This window comes from Calonectris borealis, chromosome 27 (assembly GCF_964195595.1).
Source record: "Calonectris borealis chromosome 27, bCalBor7.hap1.2, whole genome shotgun sequence".
Taxonomy (NCBI): domain Eukaryota; kingdom Metazoa; phylum Chordata; class Aves; order Procellariiformes; family Procellariidae; genus Calonectris; species Calonectris borealis.
The window spans coordinates 4,325,136-4,351,542 of record NC_134338.1 but is presented as its reverse complement, the minus strand read 5'-3'; the positions used below and the strand labels follow the sequence as shown (position 1 = coordinate 4,351,542).

Below are 26,407 nucleotides of genomic sequence, written 5' to 3'. Positions count from 1 at the left end.
GGGCGCGGACCCGGCGGGCGGCCCCCCCGCTGCCCCTCGCGCACACGCGTGTCCGTGGGCGTGCAACCCCCCCCGCAACCCGGCTGTCTGCCGGCGCGGCCCCCGCTCCCGAGGCGGCTCCTCCGGCGGCGCGGCCCGGGCCGCAGCGCAGGCCCCGCTCCCGGCCCCGGCGACCGCCCAGCCCGGGGCGGTGCTCCCCGCCCGGCCCGGCCCCGCCGCGGCTGCCGTCACGAGTGGGGGCGGGCGGGAAAGGAGCGGGCCCTCGGCCGCAACGCCTGCCCGCAGCCCTGCCTGCTACCCCTGCCCGCAGCCCCTGCCCGCTGCCCCCCGTGCACAAAGCCCCTGCCTGCAACCGTGCCTGCTACCCTGCCTGCAGCCCTGCCCGCTGCCCTCGGGGCACAAAGCCCCTGCCTGCCACCCCTGCCTGCAACCCCTGCTTGCAGCCCTGCCCACTGCCCCCGTGCACAAAGCCCCTGCCCACTATCCCTGCCCGCTGCCCCCGGTCCACAAAGCCCCTGCCTGCAACCCCTGCCTGCAACCCCTGCTTGCAGCCCTGCCCGCTGCCTTCGGGGCACAAAGCCCCTGCCTGCAGCCCCTGCCCGCAGCCCTGCCCGCTGCCGCTGGGGCACAAAGCCCCTGCCTGCAGCCCCTGCCTGCAGCTGCAGCTCTCAGGAGGGTTGCGCAGCCCTCGCGGCTGGCAGCAGCCCGGGTGGATCCATGTCCAAACACCATCGCAGGCAGGCGATGCCAGCGCTAATTAGGACTCTCTGGCCTAAGTCTTGACTTCAGGCTGGTCATTACACCCCTAAGCCGGATGCGGGCGGGCAGGGGTGCGTGGTGTCGGCGCAGCACCGCCGAGAAGCACGTGCCTTCGTGCCAGTTGCCTCCCACGTGCGGCGTGGACAAACACTTGGGCACAGAGTGCTCTGCAGCGGAAACCATGAGACACTGATTTAATGTTTGTTTTTTAATTCTTCCCTGCCCCTTTCGTCTTAGTGGAGATTGAGAAACCCTCCTCTGATGGTGGGTGCTGCTTGCGGAAGCGACAGGCAACCCCGGAATGAGAGCTTGGTTTCTGTAGAGACGAGCCTCATGATAAATACAGAGACACGCTTTCTAATTTGGGGTTTTGTGATGTGGGCGGATGCTGTAAGATAAACCAGTTGCCAGGAACTGTCATCCCAGTGCTCACCTCCGCCATGGCAGTTACTGGCTAAGAAGATTGAATGGCCAGAAGTGCTAAAATCCTCAGTTTTGCATCTGTAGAGCAAACGGCTGCAAACCTTGTCCGTGCAGCCTTGCCTGCGTGGGGCCCGCGCCAGCTCAGTGCTGACACAGCCCCTGCCCGCGCCTCTGCTGCAGCATCTTTCTCCTTTCAGATCGCCGTCCGAGCCGTGACCCACTTTGGTCCTGCTTTGAAGGAGACGGAAGGCGGCGGGGACGCAGCGGGGATGGATGCGGTTACGTCAGCAGGAGTTTTCTGCAGGCTGCGGTGTGGAAGGTATGCCCTGATCCCTGCTCGCAGTTCGGCTCAGCTTTGGGGGAAACATGTAAAACCCACCATCTGCCCGAGGGACTCAGAAACGTCGTACGCAGCCACGTGTTCTCACAGAGCTGTTCAAATAACCAGCCCCGCTGAAATGGTAACCTGCCATTACAGCCCACTTCTTAATGTTCTTTCATGTGCTTTTAACTGGAGGTTTACATAACCCTCTGCCAAGTCCTTCCCACACGCGGGGACTTAAACTCCGGAAGAGGAAATATTGTAAAGGAATATGTTAACTTGATAGGTTCAGCACCAAAACACCAAAGAAGAAACCCACCTCCCTCCTTCCTCCCAGATTTTGTCTGGCTCGTATGCCACACACATACTTGCAGTTTTTCTTATGAACAGATAAAGGTATCATTCTTACCACGTCTCCACGGCAGGAAACCTTTGTCCCAGTCCACAGAGCACTGGTGATACAGCAGCTGAGTCTACGGTTTTCTCTTCTCTCCTAGCTGACTGCATTGCAGTGCTACTGAGTTCACAGGGTACCAGGATTGCTCCACACTCCTCCCTGCACAGCTAGAACCTACTTACCCCTTTTCCCTGGCAGCTGACAGGGGAGGGAAATGAGCGTTAGAACAAACAGGATGCAATAAACAATACCGGTTTGTTCCTGGTGCAGTTCTTGCTGCTGAAACAAATACAGAAAGTAAAGTTGCAGCCAGCTCCACGGATTCCAGACGAACTGAAGCTGGCTGCTGGCTGCTCCTTTTCACGTACCTGTAAGCAGTGACTTGCTGCAGCACTTCTGCTGATAACACCACGTCCTCAGAAAGGCAGCAGGGCTGACGCATCAGTGCCCTGTTTGTCTATTGCCACCTTACCGAAGTGACAGTAGCAGGAAGAGCTGTGAAGCCATCGGCAGCGGGGAGGGAGACCTGCCCTAGGGCTGATGGCCGTTGTGCTCGTGTGGCAGCTCTCGGTGGGGTGTGCAGGGTTAAAGCCAGGCTGCAGTTCTGCCCGTTCTTGGTGTGGTTTTATAAAGGGGTTGATTCAGCAAAGCAGGGGGAGACCCTGCTATTGGGAGGGGTGTGAAGGAGGACTGCCTGCACCGCGAGCTGTCCTTTACAGCTGTAGCAGCTCTCTGTGCTGTAGAAGTCAATATGCACTGATTGATGAGCTGAATGATTTCACATTCTCTGCTGAAGTATGACTTACACCATCTCTTGCAACAGTAAGTTTCAGACTTTGGCTAGATGCTGCATGAAGGGAATGCAAACCTTTATTTCAACAGCCGTGCCAACCAAATAAAAAACCAAATGTGGTAACAGAGGAAGAAATGAGCTCTTTGGTAATTCCTTAGAGAGCACAAATGCGGTGAGACTGTCGCCTGGACTTGGTGCCAAACCTGAAATGGCTGGAGAGCGAAGCAGCAGAGTAGGGTGGTCATACATCAGGGCTGGCTCCAGCAGAAAGGAGCGCCTTCAAGCCAGGTACTGGTGGTTTCAGAGCTCAGTAGCGCCCTGAGCACCAAGGAGAAACACAGCAGAGGCTGTTCTACCCTTCTGCATCACCAGTACTCTCCTTCCAAGCTTCCCTTTGCCTCAGGAGAGTACAGGCTCCTCTGCAGCCTTTGCCTATTGCAAAGCATGGTTCGGGCTGCCACCCGTGTACTGCGAGCCCAGTGCCTCGTCCCGCTCTGCTGGCTGGCAGAAAAAGTCACTTCTTGACTTTTCTAGAAAGTGACAGGTTAGATCTCTTTGGGTGCTTACATTCCTTCTTTACTTTTTCATCTCCTTCATAGCCTTTTATAGACAAACCTTGTGGGAAATGCTAAAGGATCAGAATAGGGTTCAATAAATCTGGACTTGAGTCTGCTAGCAATCCTGTAGCACAAGGACTCAGCTTTCTGCCCCTGCACCAAGCATTTCTTCAGAGTGATTGATGGGTTTTCTTGCCCATATTCCCTTTCAAAAAAACTAAATAAAGTTATTGCTGTATCAAGCTAATTCAGTGAACCCGCAGCATTCTCTGGAGAAAGATTTTGGGACATTAGAGGCAGCATTTAACATGACTTTTCAACCATAAGATAAACCGAAAAGGGTAGAGACACCAAGTGCTGCTCTTCATTCCATAAAGAGCCACTGGTAGCAAGGCTGGTTGTGTGGAAACCATTCCTACCACGAGTATTTTCACAAAAAGAAACAAACCGAAAGCATGGATTAATTCCCGGAGATGCTGCTGACACTGCTGCCTTTATCAGAGAAAGAAAAGTGGCATTCACTGGGGTTGGGCCATTGCTTTCTGTATGCAGTATAGTAACAGGGCATCAGTCTGTTTATTGTGATCTGCTTTGTCTCCTAGTGTAGCCACCCATCCTCAGAAGTCAGATTTCATGCTGTATCCGAAGCACGGATAGCTTGGCCTGGCTGCTCTCTCTGCCTGACAAGAGAACGAAATAAAACAGCAACCAAGCATTTACACGTCCCAGGACATTCAGCTGTCTCCTGGCTCACCTTGGACGGGGTCATTTTTGCAGGCTGACCGCCACACATGATCACGGACACATCCAACGAGCTGCAAAGGTCAGTCCCGTGCATGCAGCCCCGTCTGGGAATGATGTGGGATCTGCCGGGTGCCTTCAGGACATCAGCTGGCTGTCAGCCCGCAGAGTGCACAGTCAGGGCACTCCCAGCCTCGGGTGCACCAAGACCCCTTCCAAAACACGGCCACCGGCCCTAGAGCCACAGCTAAAGGCTCCTGGAGCATCTGCACCACTTGGGAGGTGATGGCGGCCACTGTACCCCAGGCACCCCCCAAACAAGCATTCTCGGTGGTAACTTGCTGCATTTATCCCTAACCTCGGCTGCTGAGACAGCCTGGCTGGTGTTTTGGTTACAGGCAGGTCTAAATTACAGAACCTTGCCCACAACTTCTTTTTAAAGAAAAGAGACTTTGAGATGTCTTAATTACAAAATAACATTTAAAAGTTGTCAGGGTTTATTATCTTGTCACACAGAGTAATGATTCACTTAACATGTTGTAACCAGAAGGTTAACAGTAGGCTGAGCCGTTCCCTTCCCCTCCGTATTGTACAGTGCCACGAGTATGGCGTGGCAGTGGAATACAAAACTTGCAGTATATGGAAGGACGTTACAATTAAAAAGTGGATTTTTACCCAAATGACCTGGAAAGCATTTCCAAGCACTCTGCCATTTCGGGGTGCTCGGCTCTGACATCGTTCCTCTGCTTGTACCCTTTTCAGTGGGAGAACTGAGATTTCCAGGCTGTGCTCTCGTGTCCACAGGGGACACCACGGACTGGCTCTTCACGACAGAGGAGGAACAGCACGACGTGACATCCGCTTGCACTGACTGGGCTGCCAGCGTGGTCCCTTTCTGCAGCACTTCAGTGTAGCTACTTGAGTGCACTAAAACCAAACAAAACCCCACGACGACGCACAGGTTTTTATGGCGAGGAAGCTGAAGCTCAAAATACACGCAGTGACTGACAAGCCCAGGGTCTTGGTTTGTGGCTGCACGTTGCAGTACCGTTGTGACCACATCTGACAAGTGTTCCAGCTGTTTCAAGAACTGCTGTGGCTGCAGGAGGCACCTATAGATTGGGCCTGGCTTGGGGAACTTTGTACAGTGATTTTCTTCCTGCTGATTCCTGCGGATCCCCACGGAGACCTCTACAGTGTAAGTGCGTGCCTCGGATGACTCTGCTTTTCCAAAGCCCAGAACAAACAAACAATTCAGTTTGCTGCTTCAGACCTCTCTTAATGTGTCCATTGCCAAGTTATTTGTTGGGGCTGGACTTCGGGGTTGGGTTTTTTTTTGGTGGTTTTGTTTTGTTTGTTTCTTTAACACGGGGCTTATTGCTATTCCATTGTCAATAGTGCGTAGCAGAAAGAGCTGAGATTTAACAGAACTAAAACTCTTTGGAACCTCAACAGCAGGCTGTGTGTTGTGGCTGATGTGCTTTCACAATCCCTTTCTTTCCAGTTTTTCCAGTATGGCCTGAATTCTGTGGACGGACTCTTTCCTGGCCTGCCGAACACCGTCCTGGCCACCAGTCTCGATGGAATCCAGTTCCAACAGCAGCTTGGTCAACATCTCCTCCAGAAGCCGGTAGGATTTATCTGTCTTTTTTCCTACAAATTCATCCACCTCTTGCTCCAGCTGTTCAGCCTCCCCCATAACGTGGAGGATTCTCTGAATCTCTGGCTGGATGGCTGCAGAATTTGTTGAAGGCTGGCCACCAGGTTTAAAGCCAGTCTCCCGGTTCCCAGCCAAAAGCTTCCGAGATGCACTGTCATACATTTGGGGCTGTGCGCTGTACTGCACCTTGGGGTTTGAGGGGGGTGGCCTGGCGTTGAGCGGAGTGGCTGGCTTGTGGTCATTCATTGTCCCAGAGTGCTGGTGATTGACATCGGAATAGTAGTTGTGCCGGTTTGCACTTTGCTCAGGTTTGTCGTAAGCAGTATCCTACAGTCAGAAGGGAAAAAAAAAAAACCTTTAAGTGCATTTCCCTTAAAGCCAGGTTTTTAATCTTGCACTGAAAAGGCAGGCAAGCAGGGCTGAGGGAATTGGGCAGCAGGTGACACCGTGACTGCTTTGAGGTGTGCATGCCTGGGAGGACAGGGCAGCCCGGGTTAGGCATGACGTTACCAGGGATCCGGGCAGCATTTTCGAGACTGTCACACACCGTGATGTCATAACACATCACGTCCCTGCGGGCTGGCACCCTGTGTCTTGCCAAGCGGGCTGGTTTCTGCGAGAAGTCCCAAAGAGGGACACGGGACCCCCGCTCCAGTCCCGGGCTGTTAAAGAGCAGATCCCTGGCAAGAGGCACGCGTCTAGAAGAAACAGCGTGAGCCACTGAATCCTTGTTACCCATGAATAGGGGAGATGCTAAATAGATTTCAACACAGTCCCACTTGGATATTCTGGAGAAGACACTTCTCTGCAGGTAGCACACTTTGAACCGTTCCCAAATAACAGCAGCCCCCACCCCCGAATCCACACATCCCCCCATCGGGGCGGCTGCTGCACATGCCAGCGCTGCTGCCTGGGGACCGAACCTCTGGAGCGTCATTTGACTCTTGATCAAACCCAGAGGAAGCTGAGATGAACAGACCCCACCAAATGCATCATTTCCTTAGATTTTTTGCTTAAAACATTCCTCATCAGAGGATCACTGTGCCCAAACCAAGCACTTGTAGAGGAATACCAGAGTCTGCAAACTGACCCGCAGGTTAGTCCCACACTCTACGGGAGGATTTCTGACAGCGTTAGCTGCTTGAGAGAAAAGAGCTGGACAAGCGAGACAAGGTCTCACCCATTTCAAGACCTGCCCTGGGACGTCTGGTATCTCCAGTACCTTTCTGGAATTACAGCCATGGATTTTGGTTTTCTGTATGCAAACAGGAGATTTTGCTGGCAGTACTCTGGATACCTGCTGCTTTGTTTCTACCTAAACTAACTGTGCTTGGAGAAACGGGCTTTCCCAGGAGACAGAGGCAGGCTTTGAGGAAAGCTGTATAATCTAGGAGGTCTGACGGCAGCCGGGACGCAGCACAGGCACGCGCTGTAGAAGCATCAGCTGTACCTTTGAGTCCCAGGCAGGAGGGTGGGAAGGAGCTCCGCTGCCAGTCCAGGATGGGTGCGATTCGGAGACAAACGGGTTCCCGTGCGCCGAAGCAGCGGGCCACGCGTAACGCGGCTGCACCCCATAGATGGTGGGGGGAGCCCACGTGTCCTCCGGGGGTCTGGGCTGTGGCGGAGGCCCCTGCGGCGTGACCGCTGGATTGTTGTCTCCGTACGGATACTGTGGGATGGGCATTCCCGGGGTCTGCAAGAAGAGGGGGGGACAGTCGTTACCCCTGGAGTCACTCCAAGCACTGCTCCCTCCAGAACAGCCGCAGCATCAGGCTTGCTGCCCGATTCCTGCTTTCCTAGCCCACAAGCTTGGAGTCTCTGCAGAGTGGGGTGACCACCAGTTTTTATGAGAATAAAACCAGGCAGGGCAAGCTGCTCAAGGCACAACAGCCATTAGGACCCACGGATCCATCAGAGGAGGCACCGCGGGCTTTCCCTCTGCTGCGGCCCCGTAAAACAACTTCTCGTGTCCCGGGAACTGCAAGCCCAGCAGCTGCACCGACACCGGGGGCTGCCGGGGCTGGAAACTGCTGTGGCCGGTGCCCGGCCTCTTACCTGCGGTGGGGAGTAGCCAGGAACCTGCTGCCTCCTGAGAGAGGGCCCTTCGGGGGGGCAGTCCGGCGGGGCGTAGCTCCAGGGGGGAGCGGGCGACGGGGGCCGGTACATGCCCGTGGACTCCGCAGGGTAGGGGGTCCGTGGGGGCCCGGAGCAGTAGTACCCCCGTGTCTGTGGCAGGCTGGTGTAGTGCGGGGCAGCGCCGGGAGCCGGAGGGTACGGGGGGCTGTAGGCTCCGTTTGCGTAGGGAGAATCCATTGCCTGGGGAGGAGGGAAGAGCAGAGGAGAGGTGATGGGCATGGACACGGGGCAGAGGGGCTCCGGTCCGGCCCAGCAGCAGCCGGGGAAAAGAGGACTGACCCTTCCTGCAGCATTTAACTAGGGGGTTCCTCGTCCCCACGCTGATTTGCCCCAGTTTTAGGTTTTCCTGCTCTAACGTGGCTGTATGTTGGCCACTGTCAATAAACGCCTCTCTGCCTCACGCTTTGGTCCCTCTGCCCTCGCAGGCGGTGTTGGGGGCTTTACAGGGTTAGATTTGTCTGGAGGGTGGGAGGAGAGGGGACACACTAAGCTTATCCATGCTTCACTTAGCTAAGCTTTGCTCAGAAATACGCCTACAATTCCTCACAGCAGGCAGCTCCCAGGAGGTTCAACCATGTCAATGTAGTCACCGACTGGTGGATGACAAACACTCCAGGAAAGTTCGTTTCCTCTTTCAGTCTGCAAATGATGCAAGCGGACGAGATCTACCAGTTCTGGGGCCCGAGGAGCAGGGTGTTCAGATCACGGAGCCGCAGGTCGTGCTGCAGCCGTGGGAGCAGTCGGGTTTGAGAACTTGTCGTACGAAAGGTCTGTACGTCCAGAACATTTGTGAGAATTTAGCTGAATACATTCAAGTAATCAATGTCTATTCAACGTGAGCCACAGAGAGGCGACAATTAAGCGTTAGGATTTCAGGAGCTCACGGATGACTCCCTGTAGCTTTGGGCAAAGCAGTTTTTTGCTCGTGAGCTGTTTCATGGACGAGAGATTGTATCACCTGCGTGCCAGGATTTATGAAAGAGCCGGATCAAACCTACACGTCCCATAGGATTAAAACAAACCACAGTTCTGTCTGGACAGCAGACAACCTCTTTGGAAAGAGTAAAGCCTTCCCCTTCACACAGTATTTGTGCAATGGCCCCTAAAAAAAGCTATTGCTGCAATAAGAACAATAAATAATAGATCCCGGGAAGAGCAAATCATGGGAGTGGGGCACAGCGGGACCGGTGATGCTTTTTTCCCCGCTCTGCCCCGAGCTGCCGCCCAGGCGCTGCCGGCTCCTTTCCCCGGTGGGGTCTGTCGTACGAATGCCACCGCTCACGCGGCTGGCACCACGTCTGCCGTGCGTGACAGAGGGGGACGCGGCAGGGGTGGGATCCTCAAGCCCCACACTCCCGCCGGGGAAGAGGCAGTTCCGTCTGTCGGCGAAGGGCTGGATTGCCGGCACCGGGACACGTGCCGGCCGGCGATGCCCAGCCCTCGCCAGTCACCTCGGCAGCAAACCAGCCAAGGCCGGCGGCATTCCCCCGGTGATCTCTTCGTTAAAATACCTGCCCTAGAAATGTCACCTTGAACTGGATATGAAGGTAAAGCTTTACCACGTTCGTCATTTTATGTGTTTTTCTCCAGTTAAACACCTGCCCGAACCCCGCGGGACGGCGAGCGGATTTCTCATGCAGACGGATCCGTTTGGCAATCAAGCTACGAGAGCCGAGAAAAAGAAATCGATCAGGCTCCAGGAGGGGGGAGAGGAGCCTGACGATCCGGACCGCGCGCCACGGCTCGCGACGTCTCCCCGCGGTTGGCTGGGGTGTGTTTCGGGGGAGCAGGTAACGGCCGGACCCGCACACCGCGCCCCGGCCCCCACCGCTGCTCGCCCGGGCTGGAAACCCGGTGCCCGTGAGCGGCGGGAGCAGAGACACGGGCTGCGGCGCTGCCCGCCCTGCCCTGCCCTGCGCTGCCCTGCCTCCTCCGCGGGACGGCCCCGGCGGGCAGCCCGCCCGGCAAGGGCCCACGCCCCGCGGGGCGCTGCCCCGGCCCCGCTGCGGGCCGAGGGGACGGAGACCGCGGCTGCCCCCGCCCCGGCCCCGGCCCGGCCACCCCGGGACCGAGCAGCGGGCGGACTCCAGCCCCGGTGGGCTCGGCTCAAGGGCCGCGATCGGGGCGGCCGCCTTCCCCCCGCCGCCCCCGTCGTTACCTGCGCCGCCGGCGGGCGGGGGGACCCGGGGGGCCACGGCGGGCCCGGCTCGGCGGCGCGGTCGCGGGGCTCCATGGCCGCCGCCCCGCCCCGTCCCGCCGCCAATGGCCGCCGCCAGCCTCGCCGCCAATCGGCGGTCAGGCTCCGCCGGCGCCGACCAATCAGTGGCCGCCCCGCGCGCACGGCCGGCGCGGCTTAAAAGGGCAGAACCACGGTGGGCCCCGCCCGGCGGCGGGGCGGTTCCGGGGCGGCGGCGGCGGCACCGGCGCATGGCGGCGCTTCCGCTGGGGGCGGCGCGGCGGCACCATGAACTACATGCCCGGCACGGCCAGCCTCATCCAGGACATCGACAGTGAGTGCGGCCGGGGCCCCCTTCCCCGGGGGCACCGTCCCCCGTAGGGCGGCTGGGCCCCTCTGTTCCCGTGGGTGCTGCCCCCCGTGGGGGGCTGGACTCCCTGCTCTCCCCAGGGACCTGCCCCCCGTGGGGCGGGTGGACCTCCCGTTCTCCGTGGGTGCTGCCCCCCGTGGGGCGGTCGGACCCCGTCTTTCCGTAGGGGAGCTGCCCCCCGTGGGCACCGGTCCCGCGTGGGGATGCTGCAGAAGGCGTCCTCGCTCTCCTTCGTGCTGCTGGGGCGGTTAACCGCACATCCTTGGTTTTCCCACGCTGTGTGTTGGGAGGGTGTGGGGGTGTTCATGCCCACGCGTGGCCGTGGCTGACCCTCCCACTCTCCCTCTCCCGCAGAGAAGCACCTGGTCCTGCTGCGGGACGGCCGGACGCTCATCGGGTACCTGCGCAGCATCGACCAGTTCGGTACGTTTGCACCGGGCGGCCGGGGGCGAAGCCGCCGGGGGGCTGCAGAGGGCTTAGGCTGGGCTTTGGACGCGCTCCGGTGCCAGCCGTGAGCAGGGGCTGGTGTGGAGGAGGACGAGGAGGAGGAGGAGGAGGAGAGCCCCCCGGTGCCCGTTCACATGAGCTGGGCGATGCTCCTGCGCTTACCGGAGCAGCTCCCTTCCCAAACGGTGGCTTAACAGTAAAGAGGGAGTTTGGATTTGGTGAGCGTTCCCCGTTTCGTGGTCCCCGCTTAGTGCAGCAGCTGTAGCGCCTGCGGTAACGACGCCACCGCGTGCCGGTCCTGAGCAGGAGTGCGCATTTCCTTGGCTAGAAACAACATGAATTTTAAAAGAAATCAGTTTAGTTGTGCATAGAGCGACATGATTGCTGGTTGCCTTTCTAGAGCATGTTTGTGTTGTGCATTAAACACCCGCCTGCCTGTCCCCCCGGACTTGGTGCTTCACGGAGACTTCTACCAGACTGGGTACTTCCCCCAGTCCTGATTGCGTCCAGCATTGATGCTCTGGCACCCCTTTTTGGGCAGAAATAGCCTGAGACACGTGCGGGTGATGTTTGTGCTCACAACCGAGTGCCTTGGTCCTTGCCCAGAACCTGCAGCACCAACAACGCTGTTGTCTTCTTTGCTGTCGTTGGCGCGTGGTACTTGGGTGGGCTCGGGCCCCGGTGGTCTGAGCTCGCTGTCCTGCCTGCGCCGGCTGCGGGAGCTGGAGGGCAGAGGCTGCCTCACAGCGCGGGAGCTGCCCCGCTGCGCCCGAGCTGCTGCGGCCGTCGCTGCGGCCGCTGCATTTCAGCCGGGGAGACGGTCGGTGCCTTCGGTGATCTGGCTCAGAGGACCTGCCGAGAGGTGTGGAAGCACCGCTGCTGGGATGAGACACTCTTTATAGCTAGAAAACACAGCAAAATATGGATTATTTTCTCTCTCTTTTGATTGCTGCAGCAAACTTGGTGTTGCACCAGACTGTGGAGCGCATCCACGTGGGAAAGAAGTATGGGGACATCCCTCGAGGCATCTTTGTTGTGAGAGGCGAGAACGTTGTGCTGCTGGGGGAAATAGTAAGTAAGCGGCTCCTTCTGCCTGCTCGCTGCCTGCTGCTGGCCCAGGGCAGCGGCTCCGCTGCGGTCTAGGACTGGGCTGGTGGTGGTTGTGGTGCTGTGGCTCCAAGCAGCACTGCTGAGGCAGATGCCAGAGCTGGGTGTCTGTCTGTCTGTCTGCTGTGAAATACAGTCGCTGTCCCGTTGGGGGGGCTGAAATTTGAGCCCCCTCCTGGGGCCAGTTCAAGCTGAACCATCGTGAAAATGCCCCCGTGTATCTGAGGGGGGCAGAGGAGCCGTCCCGCAGCTGCAGCTCCTCCGGGACGACATGAGCGACGTGCGGGCTGGCAAGCGGAGGGAGATGTGGGGAAGCCCTGGCCTGTGTGTGGCATTGCTGGAGGGTGCCATCAGTGGCTGCCTGTGGGGCTGTCACCTCCCTGCTGGCTTGGCACCAGGGGACACCATCCAGGATGGGCTCGGGAGGAGTCGAATGCCGTCTCGCTCGCTGTTTTCTTCGGCCCTGTGGGCTGAGCTCAGCCCGGCTGCTCCCCGGGAGCCCCCTCCCATGGACAGCTGTCCTGGGGGTCCCTGCCCGCATCCCCACCCCTCTGTTTTGCATCGCCTCTGCCTTTTGACGGGACTCCTGGAAGATGCGTGGGCACCGCGGTCCAGGGGCCCTCATCTGGAGGAGTCTGCCCTGCACGTGCAAATCTGTGACCGTGACCCGGGGGAACCCGAGTGTTCACCAGACCAAATCCCCGGGCTGCCTTCGAGCTGGTAAGCCCGGAGCTTGGGCGGCAGACCCTGCCGCGGCTCGGCCGCTCGCCTCGGGAACCGTCCTGCTCCAGCAACTTTGGCAAGAGCGATGGAGCACGTCGTCCGTGGCGCAGCGACGCCCGCTCTCCCCGGGAGCACGGAGCCTGGCCAGGCGCTTGTAGGAAGCGCCCGGACGTCACCGAAGCCCGAGCACGCGGGAGCGGTGCGTGTCAGTGTCCCAGCGGACACGCGAGTGCAGATCCGCCCCAGACCTTTGCCGTCCCCGCTGGCTTTTGGCCCCTCCAGACGGGCGCTGCCCTGGCCGGTGAGATGTGCTCGGCGGAGGCGGCGTCGGCCCAGCCCCGAGCTGCCCCCGGCGCATCCCATGAGCAGAGCTGCATGTCTCGGCCGCGGCGGCTGCCTTGCGGTGCTAAACGGGCTGTTTCTCTTGCAGGACCTGGAGAAGGAGAGCGACACACCCCTGCAGCAGGTCTCCATCGAGGAGATCCTGGAGGAGCAGCGGGTGGAGCAGCAGGCCAAGCAGGAGTCGGAGAAGCTGAAAGTGCAGGCGCTGAAGGAGCGGGGCCTCTCCGTGCCGCGGGCGGACACCCTGGACGAGTACTAGATGTGCTGCCCCTCGGACCTTTCCTCCGCCGCAGAGCGAGGGGTGCTCCGTGATCCACCCGCGCGTGGGCAGATCTCTTTGGAAAGGCGGTTTTTATTTTCAGATTGTGTTTTCTGTGGTGCAGATGATAAAAAAAAGTCATGCCTTTAGTTTCTCCTTGCAGAGGAGGAGAGAAGGCGTTCGGCTGCCCTTCGAGGTGGCCAGGCGCGCTGGGGAGCGCGAGCGTTTGTGTTCAGGAGGCAAATCGCTTGGTCCTTTGGGTTTGTTTGCTTTTCCTCCTCACGTGACTCTGGGTGAGAGTTTTCCTTGACGTGTAAATAAATCCTTGATCTCAACAACGATGGTTTTGGCCTGTGTTTGGGTCCTGATGCTTTCCCCTCTCTCGGGATGACCACCGTCATACCAACTCTTGTCCCCGCCAGGTGCTGCACAGGGGGGAAACGGGACCCGTGGTCCTGCCATGGGGTGGGCTTGCCCCGAGGAAAAGCTTGAGGATGTAGTGAGATCCCTCCCTCTGGCATGGGGAGCAGGACCTGGGTACCCCCCGCACCCGGACAAGGGCCGCCGGCTCCCCCCAGCCAGGCTGTGGCTGCTCCCCTGCAGCTGAGCCCACTAATTACCTGCTGATGAAGAGCTGCCGCAGCTGGGCTGGCCCTGCCGCACCCGGGCCACTGGCTGCACCCGGGGCACCGGCAGCCCCTCCGGCAGCGGCTCCTTGCCTCGGTGCTTCGGAGGAGCTGGTGCGGCTGCGGCAGGTAGGAGAGTCCTTCGTGCTGAGCTTGTGCCGATGCTTGTCGGGGCGTTCGGTGACGGCGGCGGGCGGGAGCTTTACTGCGCCGCGGCGGTGGCAGCGGTTGGTTTTGGGTTGGCTTTGGGCAGCTGCCAGGCTGTGGGAGCCTCCTGCGCGCAGGCAGGAAAGAGCAAACCTGGGCGGCGAGCCGAGCGGCTCTCCCTGCGAAACCCCTTTCGGTTCATTTCCCCACGAAGTGAAACGCTCTCTTGGGGGAGCGCCTGTGCTGGGGGGGGCAAAGGGGGTCCCCGCGAGTGGGTTTTCTTTTCCGAAGTGGCTCATTTCTTTGCAGGACGAGCCCGGCTCCGCTTGCCGGTGCACGCAGCGAGTACAAACAGGTCTGACTGCAGCCCTCCTGGAAAGCAAACAGCCAACGCTGTTGGGGCTGGACCCCGCTCCCCGGCTGGGCAGCCCAGAATTGCGTCTCCCTGCACCCTGCGGTGTGGGCTTCTTGCTTTTGGGGAGAAAACACGTCTTCCCTGTTGTGTTCACTCGTGTAGGCTGGAGTGGGATATTGTGAGTTTGGTGGTAGAAAAGGTGTAAACAAGGAAATGCAATTTCTTGCTTTAACAAAAAAAAAAAGCTTTATAGAGCCGGGGGTGGCTCCTGCAGCTGGAAAATCTCCGCCGGGAGGAAACGGCTTTTTCGGTTTCGTTGTTCTGCTGCCCCTGTTGCTTTGGGGGGGGCAGCGGCGTGTTCTGGGATGAGGGGGGGATCGGGGTGGCGATGCTGCGGTGGCTGAAGGCGAGGCTGCCCCGGCCCCGGGCTCAGCCCCGGCCCCGGGCTCAGCCCCGCCGTGCGGGTGGGACGGGGCTGCCCTCCCTGCCGGCCTGGGGTCTCGTTTCTGGGGGACCGGGCGGGGGGAGGAGGAGGAGGAGGAAGGCCGCTCTGCTGCAGCCTGCTGCCCGGGGGTTCAGGGGTCGGTGCCCCCACCCCCGTGGGGGGTGCAAGGAGCTGGTGCTGCCCGACCCCCAAACCGGGAGGAAGGGGGGTCCCCAAAGTGGGGTGGGCGCTCCCGTGCGGCGGGGCGCGGCGCTGCCCCTTACATAAGCCCGTGACGCCAGGGGGCGGCCCGTGACGTCACGGCGGTGACGCACCCCCGGAGGCGGCCGGTTGCGGCGGGAGGCGCCCGGACCGCCCCGCGCCGCCGGGCCGGGGCAGCGCCGCGCCGGGCATGGTGTGCGGGCGGGGGGGCTGCTCCGCCGCCCGCTGCCCCCCCCCGCCGCGCCATGGAGCTGGAGAACATCGTGGCCAACACCGTCCTGCTGAAGGCCCGCGAAGGTACCGCGTCCCCCCCGTCCCGGGCTGCATCCTGGTCCCCAGTCCCATCCCGGTCCCCGTTCCCACGCTGCATCCCGGCTCCCCTCCCCACGCACCCTCCCTACATCCCCCTCCCAACGGGCACCCTCGGCCCGGGTCACCCCACGCACCCCCCGTGGGCACCCCGGGACCCCTCAGTCTGGGGCGGTGGGTGGCCGGGTGGGCTTATCCCGGTTGGCCATCGCCAAGCCCCCGGGAGGGGATGGCTGCCCTGCCGCCGTACCCGGTGCTGTGGGACGCGTCCGTCCGTCTGTCCCACCCACCCTGCAGATCCTGGGACGCGGGGCAGAGAATTTAAAAAGCAATTTAGGTGCCGTTTCCCCAAGCGGTGCGTGTGCCGAGACGCCCCAGGCTTAGGACACGGGTCGGCCGAGAGCCGCTCTGTCCGTCCATCTGTCTGTCCGTGCCAGCAGGACGTGTCTGGCGTGGACGGGGCTCACGTGAGCGAAACTTTGCTGGTGCCAGGACGGCTCGGTGCAGGCCTGAGCAAAACGGGTGCTGCCAGGAAAAACACGGCCTTGCCGGTGTGCCGGCGGAGCCGGGGTGGTGCTGGCACCGCCGCCCCGGTTTGAGCCCTGCTGGCAGCTGGGGCGAGGCCTGGGGGGTGAAAGGCTGCGGGCGTCCGCGCCCCGCCAGAAGCGGGACTTGGCACGGGCTCCCGGGGGAGCGCGGGCGCCTTTGTTTGCTTTTGGTTTCCTTTGGAAAACCGGCGCCCTCGTCGCTAAACCTTCGTGACCGAAAAGCAAACGGCCCCAAGAGCCAGCGGTGCTGGCGCAGCCCTGCGGGGGACAGGGCAGCTCGGAGGTGATCCCATTTTTTTTTAAATCCCTGTCTTCTAAAGGTTTCCTTGCCCCCATCGCGGTCGCTTCCAGCAGCACTGGAGACACGCGTGGACGGCTCGTGGAGGGGCCGGAGAGGTGCCGGTGCCCTCACCGGGGAGGGAGAGGTTTGGCGTCGGGAGCTTGGAGTGGCTGGCCAGGCGTTTGCACCGATGCTCCCTGCTCGGGGTGGACCCTGCTCCTGTCCCATGGGATGCACAGTGGTCGCCCACGAGAGCTGGAGCCTTGTCCAAGCCGGAGCTGGAGAAGGGGGTTTTGGCCTCGGGAGCAAGGGGGGCTCTGCCGCCGCGGGCGCCAAATGGGTTAATGTCGGTGTGCGACGGCTGCGAGAGGCGCCGGAAGCCGGGAAGCGGAGCGGGACGAGGGCTGGGTCCCGGCCGCGCGGCCGCTTCCCTTCCCAGTGGCATGGGGAGGACCGGAGCCACCTCAGTGGAAAGCTGAGACCCCTCCGGCCATGGCTGGGGCGTCCCCACACTTGGGGGTCGCGGGCCGGCCTTGCATTGGAAGGTGTGGGGGGCTCAGTGAGGTCCAGCCCCGGCACCCCGGAACAGCCGGCGCCTCCGCCTGTAGTTGCGTTTGGCCAAATTCCTCCGTCCTCGGGGCGTGCTGGGGGGCTTGCCCTGGGCAGGCAGCCCCGCACCCCCGGTGCTTTTCGGGGTGCTGGCTGCAGCGGTCCCGTACCGCAGGCAGTGTCACACCCAGTGTTCGGATGCGGTGTGGGTGGGTGCCAGCACCGGGCTGGGCTGAGGGTTTGGGGTCTCTGTGGTTTGAGGGGCTCCCCAAGCTGCTGCCACCCACTGCGCCCCTCAAAAGGGCCTTGCTGTGCTTCAGGGCCCCTCGCTTTGGCCTCGTGGCCCTTCCTGCTGCGCACCCGGGGGCTGTGCCCCCCAAAAGGTGGTCTGGGGGGGCTGCTCCCCCCGCCTGGCCCCACAAGGGCTGCAGGGGTCTCTGGCCGGACTCCCTGAGCTTCGTGCCCTGCTCTCTGCTGGGGCCGCTGGAGCTGCCGAGGGGGAGCCGATGTCCCCAAGGGTTCCTAAAGCTCGGGCAGCCCAAAGGGCTTGTCCGCCCGCGGAAGTGCCCGGGGTAAAAAGGAGCGTGCGGGTGCAAAGGAGATAACAGGCGGTGAGTAAGGCTTTATGGCTCGCCGGGGTGGGGGCAGCTGGGTCTGCACCTCGCGGGGCATCTGCGCCGTCTCACCGCACACCGGTGGTGATGGGGGACCTGGGGGGACGCGCTCCTGCCGCGGGGCTTTCGCTGCCGGCAGCTGTGTTGGTGTAACGCACCTCCCTGCGTGTGCCGTGCCGTTTGGTACGTGGGCTCCTTTCCGCTGAGGAACCGTTTTATTTTGCTTTCAGCAGCTTTTCTGGTTGCCGCGGTCGGCTCGGCAGCGTCCTCGCGGAGTTTCCCGGTGCGGTTCACTTGGGGCGAGCAGGGTCGAGGCGAGCGCCGATTTCTCATTTTATCCTCCCTGCTGCGTCCTGCTGCCCGGCAGGCGACGGCCCTCGTTTGTACAGGCAGGGAGCAGGCAGCGGTGGGATGTCCCTGCGTGTCCTCTCTCCCGGCTGCCCTGACCTGCGGAGGATGCTGCGGGAGAGGGGCTGAACGCCTCCGGGATGTCCCGTCGGTGCTCTGCTGCCCAGCACCAAGGGGTCCATGCTGGTGGGGGGTGGCTGTGCCCGGGCCCCCTGCCCTGTCTGCAGCCCCACGCCGGGCCAGGAAGGGCGAAGGGCTGCCGGCCCTTGGTGCGGCTCCGCCGGCTGCCGGGATCCGGCTCCACCCTGGGAAGCCGAGGCGAGGGCAGGGTCGCTTCCGCAGGGGGGGTGCGGGCGGCGGTGGGGGACGTGGGCTGGGGTGGTCCTGCCCCACGGGGGCCGGGGTTGGGGCTCAGTGCCTGCGCTGCCCGGCCCGCGGAGACAGACGCGCTGCCTGCGCCGTGCGTGCGCTGCCTGCAGCAGAGATGGCAGCGATGTCTCCTTTTCCGGCCGGCGTGGAAAGTCGCTGGGCTGCCGTGGCACGGGGGGCCCCGCTTCGCAGGACCAGGGCCGAGGGATGCAGCCTGATGCTCTGGGATGAGAAGGGGGAGCTGAACCCCCCGGGAGCAGCCGTGTGCGGCAGGAGCAGACCGAGCACTGGCCGGGGCTCCCGCCTGCCCGCGGGGTTTGTGCCGGCTCGGCACAAGGATTGTGTATATTTTTTTTCCCCCTTTACTTTGAGGTCTTTGGGTCTCACACAGGCTCTAGCTCCGTGTCCTGGTGGGACACACGTCTTGGCTTCCCTCGCGGCTGGGGGTGGGATAGGCGACGGTGGCTGGGGGCTCTGGGGAGGGAACGGGGCGGGTTTTGCTTTGCCCGAGCACACTGTGGGTGGAGGAGTGGGTCCCACGCCGAGCCCCGCTCCCCCTTTGCCCTGGGGCCTCGGTGGGAGCTGGGGTGGCTCTGCCACGGCTCGGTTTTGGTGCAGTTTCACCCGGGACACGCGCGGGGGACAGGACATGCGCGGGGGACGTGGTGCTCTCCCCCGCTCGCCCTGGCTGTGCCGTGCCTGGCACGCTGCAGGGGGGACCGGGCCGGGAAGGAGGGTGCTGCAGCAGGAGCCTGTGTGGAGGCAAAACGCTTCTGACTTGAAGCTCCCTGTGCGCTCAGCTCCCCTCCTCCCGCCCGGCCCCCAGCCTTTCCCCAGCGGCACCGTCCCAGCCCGCAGCAAGGTCTGGCAGAGCCCGGCCGAGAGCACGTCCCCGGGGCTCAGCCGGGGGACATGCGTTGGGACGCGGGTGACGAGCGTTGATTTTATTGTTGCAGCAAACAAGTTGAAATTTGGAAGGAGCACCGTAAAGCGTCGGGCGGTGCGGGGTGCCGGGGGCTGATACCTGCAGAGTCCGTGGAAGAGGCAGGGAGGGAATTGCGTGGGCAGCGTGCCGCTGAGCCCGGCCACGAAGCCGCGGCCTCCGAGCATCCCTGCTTGGGCCGCCCGTGTCGGAGGGCTCCTGGGGCGGGCGGAGGGTCCTTGCCTGGGCATCACCCCTTTGCCAGCCACCCGGGGGGCTCCACCCTGGGCACCACGGGGCGAGGGGAGCAGCTGCTCCTCTTCCTCGGGCACCGGGTACTCAGGACCCTCTGCCGCCGGTGCCTGCGCCCTCTCGCCGCCGAGGCTGCTCCGCTGGCTGGCGCGGGGCTATTCCTGCCGGAGGAAGCGAGCCGATGACGGCAGGAAGCTCTGCCCGGCCGAAACGCTGGCCCCACCGGAGCCCAGCACCGTGGCGTCCCGCGGGCTCGCCTCGGCGTCACCGGGGCTGGCGGCGGGTGGTGCTGGCCGGCCACCAGCTCAGAGCCGCGCTGATGTCAGGTCCCTGCAGGGATGACTTCACGCGCCAAGCATCCACCCGCGAGCCCGGGAGGAGCGGCTGCTGCTGTGGGGCCATGCCTCTGCCCCCTCCTCGTCCCCGGAGAGTCCCCGTCCCCGAGGGGGCAGAGGCCGGGCTGCTGCCGCCCCGCGTGCAGGACGAGCGCTCGGTGGGGAGATACGGAAACCAGATGTTTGCGGGAGGGAGCGACGCGGGGCTGCGGCGTTGTTCGGGGTGGAAGCCTGCACCCGCCGAGCTCGGCCTCCCCCAGCGATGCCGAGGGGGATCCCGTTCCTGCCCTGGAGCGGGGCTGGGAGCCATGACCGGGTGGGGATCCCCCTCAGCTGTTTGGGGCGAGGGTCCCCTCGGGGGTCAGAGGTGTGTGAGCGATGGGTTTTGGGGACCAGCAGTGGTGGAATGGGGGGAAACCCCAAACCGGGCTGCTCTGCAGGACTGGGCAGGGGCTCTGCCGCCCCGTTCCCCCCGTCGCCGGCTGGGCCGGGGCAGCGATGCCCATCCTGGCAGCGTGACCCCTTCTCCCTCTCCCCCCGGCTGCAGGAGGTGGCGGCAAGCGGAAGGGCAGGAGCAAGAAGTGGAAGGAGATCCTCCGGTTCCCACACATCAGCCAGTGCGATGAGCTGCGGAAGGGCCTGGGTGAGCCGGGGAGGGCGCCGGGAACCGGCAGAACCGGCTCACGGGTCCCGGCACGGCGCCGGGTCGCGGCCGCGCTGGGGGCACGGCAGGCACGGGGCCGCGGCATGTGCTCGGCACGGTGCGTGGCACGTCCCGCCTTCCCTTGCAGAGCAGGACTACGGCAGCCTGTGCCAGAAGCAGCCCATCGGCCGGCTGCTCTTCCGGCAGTTCTGCGAGACGCGGCCGGAGCTCCTGCGCTGCATCCGCTTCCTGGACGCCGTGGTGAGGGACCCCGCGGGATGCCACCGCGCCGGCTCTGCTCGGGGACGGTGACATGCAGAGGCATTTTCCCGGGATGGGGCTGGTCGGGGTTTTGCCGAGTCCCGTGGCAGGTTTGCAGCGTGAGCCCCAGGGCAGTGGCTGTGGAGCAGCACCCGGGGGGCTGCAGGGGAGCCAAGACCACCCCATCCCCGTGCGCTGCGGGTTTCTCTCTGGGTTGTGCCGGAGGAAGGGGCTCTCCGTCCCAGCAAGCTCAAAACGCTGCTGGAGGACCCATCCACGCCTGCTGCGAGGTTTACCCCGGTGCCAGGAGATTTCAGATGCTGGCGAATGGGAAGCACGAGCCTCATAAAATGATCCGTGTTTCCCGTTACTGCTCGGTCTGTGGCAGCAGCGGTGCGTGCCCCGCGCAGCGGGGTCGGCTTTCCAGGGCTGCCCGGGGAGCCGGGGGCCGTGGGGGGAGCAGCCGGAGCCTCTCGGGCGTGCAGAGACCCGACAGCCGTGGGGGCTGTAATGGGAAACACGTGCCTGTGAAACGGCCCCTGCTTGTGCCGGCTCTTGGAGCTCTTGCGGGACATTTTTTTCCCCCCTTTTGAACAACTAGAGCTGCCCGGGCTGCGGCGGGCCTGGGTCTGGCAGCCCGCTCCCCTGGCCCCCTCCCCTGCCTGCTGCGGGGAGCAGTGGGGGGGACCCCCGGGCTGCCGTGAGCAGGTTCCCTCGCCCCACGGCCGGGGCAGATGTGCCTCCTTTGGGGGGCCGGGGGCTCGGCGGGGGGCACAGGGCAGAGCCGTGCCCGGTGCCGCTGTCTGCAGCACCCTCCTCTCCCCGGGCATCCCAGGCGGATTACGAGCTCTCCCCGGATGAGAAGCGGAAGGAGATGGGGGAGGAGATCATCCGCCAGTTCCTGAAGCAGGAGGTGAGTCCCGGGGGGCTTTCCCCCCACCAGGCAGCCGGAGCAGGACGGGGTGAGGTTGGGATGGGAGCAGGGGGAGCGCGGGGGTTCCCTTGCTGGCCACAGAGCCACGTCCCGGCTCTCCGGGCATCCCGGCGGCACCCGTTGCCCAGCCGGGATCGTGGGTGGGATGCGGCAGCGATGCCCCTGGGGCGTGGGTGTGCATCCGTCTGCTCCCTCGCAGTCCCCGGATTTCCTGCCCGAGGTCGGCCAGCCCCACGCCAGCCGGTGCCTGCAGGACCTGCAGAAGAGCCCCTGCAAGGACCTCTTCAGCAGCTGCCTGCGGTGAGCGCCCTGCCCGGGGACGGGCGTCCGGGGGGGCTGCGGGCGACACCGACCGTCCCCTCTCCCCCCGCAGCCCCCTGCACGAGTACCTGAGCGGGGACCCCTTCGCCGACTACCGGGACAGCATGTATTTCGACCGGTTCCTGCAGTGGAAGTACCTGGAGAGGTGAGCGGGGGGCCCGGGGGGTCTTGGGGGGGTCTGGGGGGCGGCGGGGCTGACGCGCCCGGGGCTGTGCGTTTCAGGCAGTCCGTCACCAAGGACACGTTTCGGCAGTACCGGATCCTGGGCAAGGGCGGATTCGGAGAGGTACGGCCATGGGTGGAGAAGCAGGGGGTGATGGCGGGCTGGCGGGGGCTCACCCCATCACCTTCCCCCCAAGGTGTGCGCCTGCCAGGTGCGGGCCACGGGGAAGATGTACGCCTGCAAGAAGCTGGAGAAGAAGCGGATCAAGAAGCGGAAAGGGGAGGCGATGGCCCTGAACGAGAAGCAGATCCTGGAGAAGGTCAACAGCCGGTTCGTGGTGCGTGGGGTGCTCTCCTGGGGGGCCGGGGAGCTGGGGGGGCCGGGGCCGGTGCTGACGGCCGGGGCGGGCGCGCAGGTGAGCCTGGCGTATGCCTACGAGACGAAGGACGCGCTCTGCCTGGTGCTGACCATCATGAACGGCGGCGACCTCAAGTTCCACATCTACAACATGGGCAACCCCGGCTTCGAGGACGAGCGCGTGGTCTTCTACGCGGCGGAGATCTGCTGCGGGCTCCAGCACCTGCACCAGGAGGGCATCGTCTACCGGTGAGCGGGGCCTGGGCACGGGGCCGGCGGGGCGGCTGGTGGGACCGCCCCGTGCTGAGCCGTCCATCCGTCTGTCCCTGCAGGGACCTGAAGCCGGAGAACATCCTGCTGGATGATGATGGTGAGGAGGGAGCTACTGGGTCTGGCTCTGCCCATGCTCTTGGCTTTGGGGATGGGTCTCCGTGTGCCTCCTGGGGGTCTCTGGCTGTGTTTCGGGGAGGACGTGCAGCGATGGGGGGTGGCCCTTCCCTGGGATGCTGCCCTCAACCCCCTCCCTGCCCCAGGCCACATCAGGATCTCCGACCTGGGGCTGGCTATCAAGATCCCCGAGGGCGAGACCATCCGTGGCCGCGTGGGCACCGTCGGCTACATGGGTGAGTGTGGGGGGCTGCGCCGGCGGGGCTGGCCCGGGGGTCCCCGTGCCGCGGTGTGCCTGGCCGCTGACGGGTTTGGGGCCGTGCCTCGCAGCCCCGGAGGTGATCAACAACGAGCGCTACGCCTTCAGCCCCGACTGGTGGGGTCTGGGCTGCCTGGTGTACGAGATGATTGAGGGGCAGTCGCCATTCCGCGCCCGCAAGGAGCGGGTGAAGCGGGAGGAGGTGGAGAAGCGGGTGCGGGAGGACCAGGAGCTCTACTCGGACAAGTTCAGCGAGGATGCTCGGGCCATCTGCAAGATGGTGAGCTGGGGAGCGGCTGGTCCCCGCGGAGGCCGGGGCGGGCTCCATCCCCCCGCCGTGACCGCCCGTCCCCCTCCCAGCTCCTGGCCAAGGACCCCAAGCAGCGGCTGGGCTGCGGGGCTGACGGGGCGGCCGAGGTGAAGCGCCATGCCTTCTTCAGGAGCATCAACTTCAAGCGCCTGGAGGCCGGCATCATGACGCCCTCCTTTGTGCCGGACGTAAGGGGCAGGGCAGGGGTGGGCACCCGCTGGGGGGGCGAGCCCCGCTCCCCCCGCTGACGGCGCTCTGGCTCCCGCAGCCCCGGGCGGTTTATTGCAAGGATGTGCTGGACATCGAGCAGTTCTCGACGGTGAAGGGCGTCAACCTGGACCAAACCGACAACGATTTCTACGCCAAGTTCGCCACCGGCAGCGTCTCCATTCCCTGGCAGAACGAGGTACGGGGGCACGGGGCGGCGGGGGGGTCCTGCCCTGCTGCAGCGCCGCCGGGGCTGCCCACGCCTGTCCCCCCGGTGACCCGACCCCCCCAGATGATCGAGACTGAGTGCTTCAAGGACCTCAACGTGTTCGGACCCAGCGGGACCCGCTCCCCCGACCTGGACTGGAGGCAGCTGCCCGAGCCCCCCAAGCGGAGCCTTCTGCAGAGGCTCTTCCGACGCCACGTAAGAGACAGGGCGGGTATTTTTGGGGGGGTGCCCTGGGGTCTCCCCGAGACCCCCCTGGCTCACTGCCTGCCGTCTGTCTGTCTGTCCCTCGCAGCCGGCCGACTACACCATCGGCACCAGCATCCACCCCCCCAACCCGGCCGCCGTGAACTCGCACCCTCCCGCGGCCAACTCCGCCTGCCGAGCCCCGGCCACGGCACCGGCACCGTCCTGACCCCGCTCGCCGTCCCGGGGGAGCCGCCGGGGCCGGGCAGCCCCCAGCCCCCCTGTGCCCTCTCAGGGTTATCTTGGACCGGCGCTGGGGCCGGGGTCTCCGGGGGAGCTCGCGGAGGCGAGGCAGGGTGCTGGCGCAGGTGGATGCGGGCTGCCCTGCGTGGGCAGGGGGTGATGGAGGGGCACTGGGGCAGGAGCAGAGGCTGCCCGACCCCAACCCTGGCAGCTCCCCAGCCCCCTTTCGCCCAGCCCCACGCCGTCTCCAGCCTGTTCTTGGGGTCTCCTGCTGCAGGACCACCCCCACCCGCCCCCCGGCCGCTGCAGGGGAAGGCGCCAGGGCAGGGACCTATTTTTGCTGCGTTTGAGCCCGTTATCTTATCGCCGGCTCGATGCGTGACCTCTGCGGGCGCGGGGGGGCTGCGGGTTTATCTGCGCTCTCCAAATAGAAACAAAGGCAGCCTTGGAGCTGGGGGTGCCCCTGGCTCCTCCCGGCCATGCCGCGGGGTCCCCGCAGTGGGAGGGATGGGGTCACCCCAACAGAGCCCCCTCCCTGGGAGGCCACAGCCTACCCCCTCTTGCTTCGGCCACCACAATGTGAATTGGGCTCAGAAAAGGGAATTTTCTCGAACATGGGTGGGCGTGGGGTGGGGGCTCCCTCTGTCCTCACGGGACAGCTCAGGGCAGCCTCGGGGTGCCCCAGCCTTGCCCTGTCGCTGGTGGGGTGCACAGGGGCACAGCGCCCGCGGGGCTGAGTGGGCAAGGGGCAGCGAGCAGGCGGGGGCGTGCGAGGGGCGGGCAGTGCACGCGGGGTAGGGTGTGCGAGGGACGGCGCCTGCGGACGTGCGAAGGGCAGGCTCGGTGCCTGGGTGTGCGAGGGGCAGCGCACGGGGCTGGGGGGGCCGTGCTGCGGGCGCCCGGGCCCCCTGTGCCTTTGGGCCCCGCTGAATCTCTGCCTCCGGCGCCTTTGGTTTACATTCGATCCGGTTTTGTACATTTGTAAACAGTTGTAAATATTTGTACGTTGAGCGCCTGGATGTACATTTTTAAGCTAAAAGCTGCAAACAGAGCCATGTGGTGACTTTGCGTGGGGGCGGGGGGGGTGTTTTGTGGGGGACGTTTCATGGGGGACGGGGGCTCAGCGGGTGCTGCGGGCGCTTTTGTGGCTGTTTTGCCTCCCCCGGTATTTTCTCTCTCCTGTCCCCACGGGACATGTGTGGGAGGGTGCTGGGTGCCCGTCCTGGAGTGGGGCTGTGCTGTCTTCCCGGGCGTCCCCTTGCTGGCGTGCAGGATGCGGCCATGCTCCCCCCTTGCCTCCAGCACCCTCAGCTCGGCAGAGCTTGGCTCAGCTCGGCTCGGCTCAGCATCACCAGCCGAGGATCCAGGTGGGTCCGGGCAGGTCCGAGCTGTGGCCGGGGCCTCATCCTGCCCCGAGCAGGCGAGCGGTGCCGCAGCACGTGTGAACTCAGCCAGCCAGGCCAGCCGTGCTCCCGCCTGCCCCGACGGAGAGGCACCTTCCCGGTGCCCGAGGTAGGTGCTGGGACCCAAATCCCGTCCCCGATGCCTGTGGCACCACGCGGTGCTGCTGCTCCCCGTGCCCGCCGCGGTGTCCTCCGCGGTGCCCTCCCCGGTGCCGCGGTGCCCTCCCCGGTGCCGCGGTGCCCTCCCCGGTGCCGCGGGAGGGCTGCCGTCCCTTCTCCTCGCAGGCTCAGCGGGCAGCCCAGCACGGCGACGGCGTGGGACCCCCACGGGACATCCAGAGGAGATGCTGAAGTGGCGTTGGGAGCCGGTGAGGTTCGGGGGGGTCCCAGTTAACCAGACCTCCCTGAGGGTCCCGGCTGCCTTTTCGGCACAGCTTCCCGGCAGGTTGCGGCCCTCTGCGTGCCGCCCTGGGGACTGGCCGCCCGGAGCATTTGCCGTGTGTGCCGTGGCGCAGCGTGCCTGTCCCCGCGTGTCCCCTCGCGAGGGGCGCCCAGGGGCTCGTGCAGCCCCCCCGGCCCGGAGCCGGAGGGGTGGCTCTGCCCGGGCTCTGTTTTGGTTCTTCTCACAAACAACAGCGCGTCCTTGTGCCGAGGCCTTGTGCCCGGGAGCGGCTGCTCCGTCTGGGATAACAGCGGTCCCGGCCGGTTCGCAGCCGGGGGGTCTCCCTGCCACCCTGCTCCCCGGTGCTGCGTCCCCCGGCCAGGGCGCTCCAGCTGCGGGGGGCCGGGGGCTGCGCGCCTTGCCGGAGGGTCTCGCCTGCTCCCCCCGGGCACCGCAGACCCCTCAGTGCTCGGCATGCGTTTGGCGTGCGGGGTTGGGAGCTCCCGGCAGCGGCTCAGGGATTTCAAACCCTCCTGATTTTTCCTCCCCCCACGTGCAGGCATGTGGGGACCGGGTGGACAAAGCCCAGCCGGGGGGCGAGCTGCAGCAGGGA

The 26,407-nt window shown here is 63.9% G+C and overlaps 3 protein-coding genes across 3 annotated transcripts; 2 read left to right on the top strand and 1 right to left on the bottom strand.

Moving 5' to 3' along the window:
- Positions 1 to 4,458: 4,458 nt before the first annotated feature.
- On the bottom strand, positions 4,459 to 10,032 carry BAG4 (BAG cochaperone 4). The gene is made up of 4 exons (XM_075174851.1): positions 9,947 to 10,032; positions 7,708 to 7,968; positions 7,103 to 7,345; positions 4,459 to 5,979 (listed from the first exon to the last, which is right to left on the bottom strand). Exons 1-4 carry the CDS (start codon positions 10,019 to 10,021, stop codon positions 5,476 to 5,478), a joined length of 1,083 nt encoding a protein of 360 aa, XP_075030952.1. The 5' UTR covers positions 10,022 to 10,032; the 3' UTR covers positions 4,459 to 5,475.
- A 129-nt stretch (positions 10,033 to 10,161) lies between these two features.
- On the top strand, positions 10,162 to 13,550 carry LSM1 (LSM1 homolog, mRNA degradation associated). Its single transcript, XM_075174853.1, has 4 exons — positions 10,162 to 10,298; positions 10,689 to 10,757; positions 11,737 to 11,852; positions 13,042 to 13,550. The coding sequence occupies exons 1-4, from the start codon at positions 10,253 to 10,255 to the stop codon at positions 13,210 to 13,212; spliced, it is 402 nt and encodes a 133-aa protein (XP_075030954.1). The 5' UTR covers positions 10,162 to 10,252; the 3' UTR covers positions 13,213 to 13,550.
- A 1,601-nt stretch (positions 13,551 to 15,151) lies between these two features.
- On the top strand, positions 15,152 to 25,049 carry LOC142093566 (G protein-coupled receptor kinase 5-like). Its single transcript, XM_075174850.1, has 16 exons — positions 15,152 to 15,283; positions 20,060 to 20,155; positions 20,304 to 20,416; positions 21,252 to 21,329; positions 21,550 to 21,650; positions 21,724 to 21,816; positions 21,894 to 21,957; positions 22,031 to 22,171; positions 22,250 to 22,440; positions 22,524 to 22,561; positions 22,725 to 22,814; positions 22,909 to 23,117; positions 23,198 to 23,335; positions 23,416 to 23,553; positions 23,647 to 23,778; positions 23,876 to 25,049. The coding sequence occupies exons 1-16, from the start codon at positions 15,232 to 15,234 to the stop codon at positions 23,993 to 23,995; spliced, it is 1,794 nt and encodes a 597-aa protein (XP_075030951.1). The 5' UTR covers positions 15,152 to 15,231; the 3' UTR covers positions 23,996 to 25,049.
- The last annotated feature ends 1,358 nt before the right edge of the window (positions 25,050 to 26,407 follow it).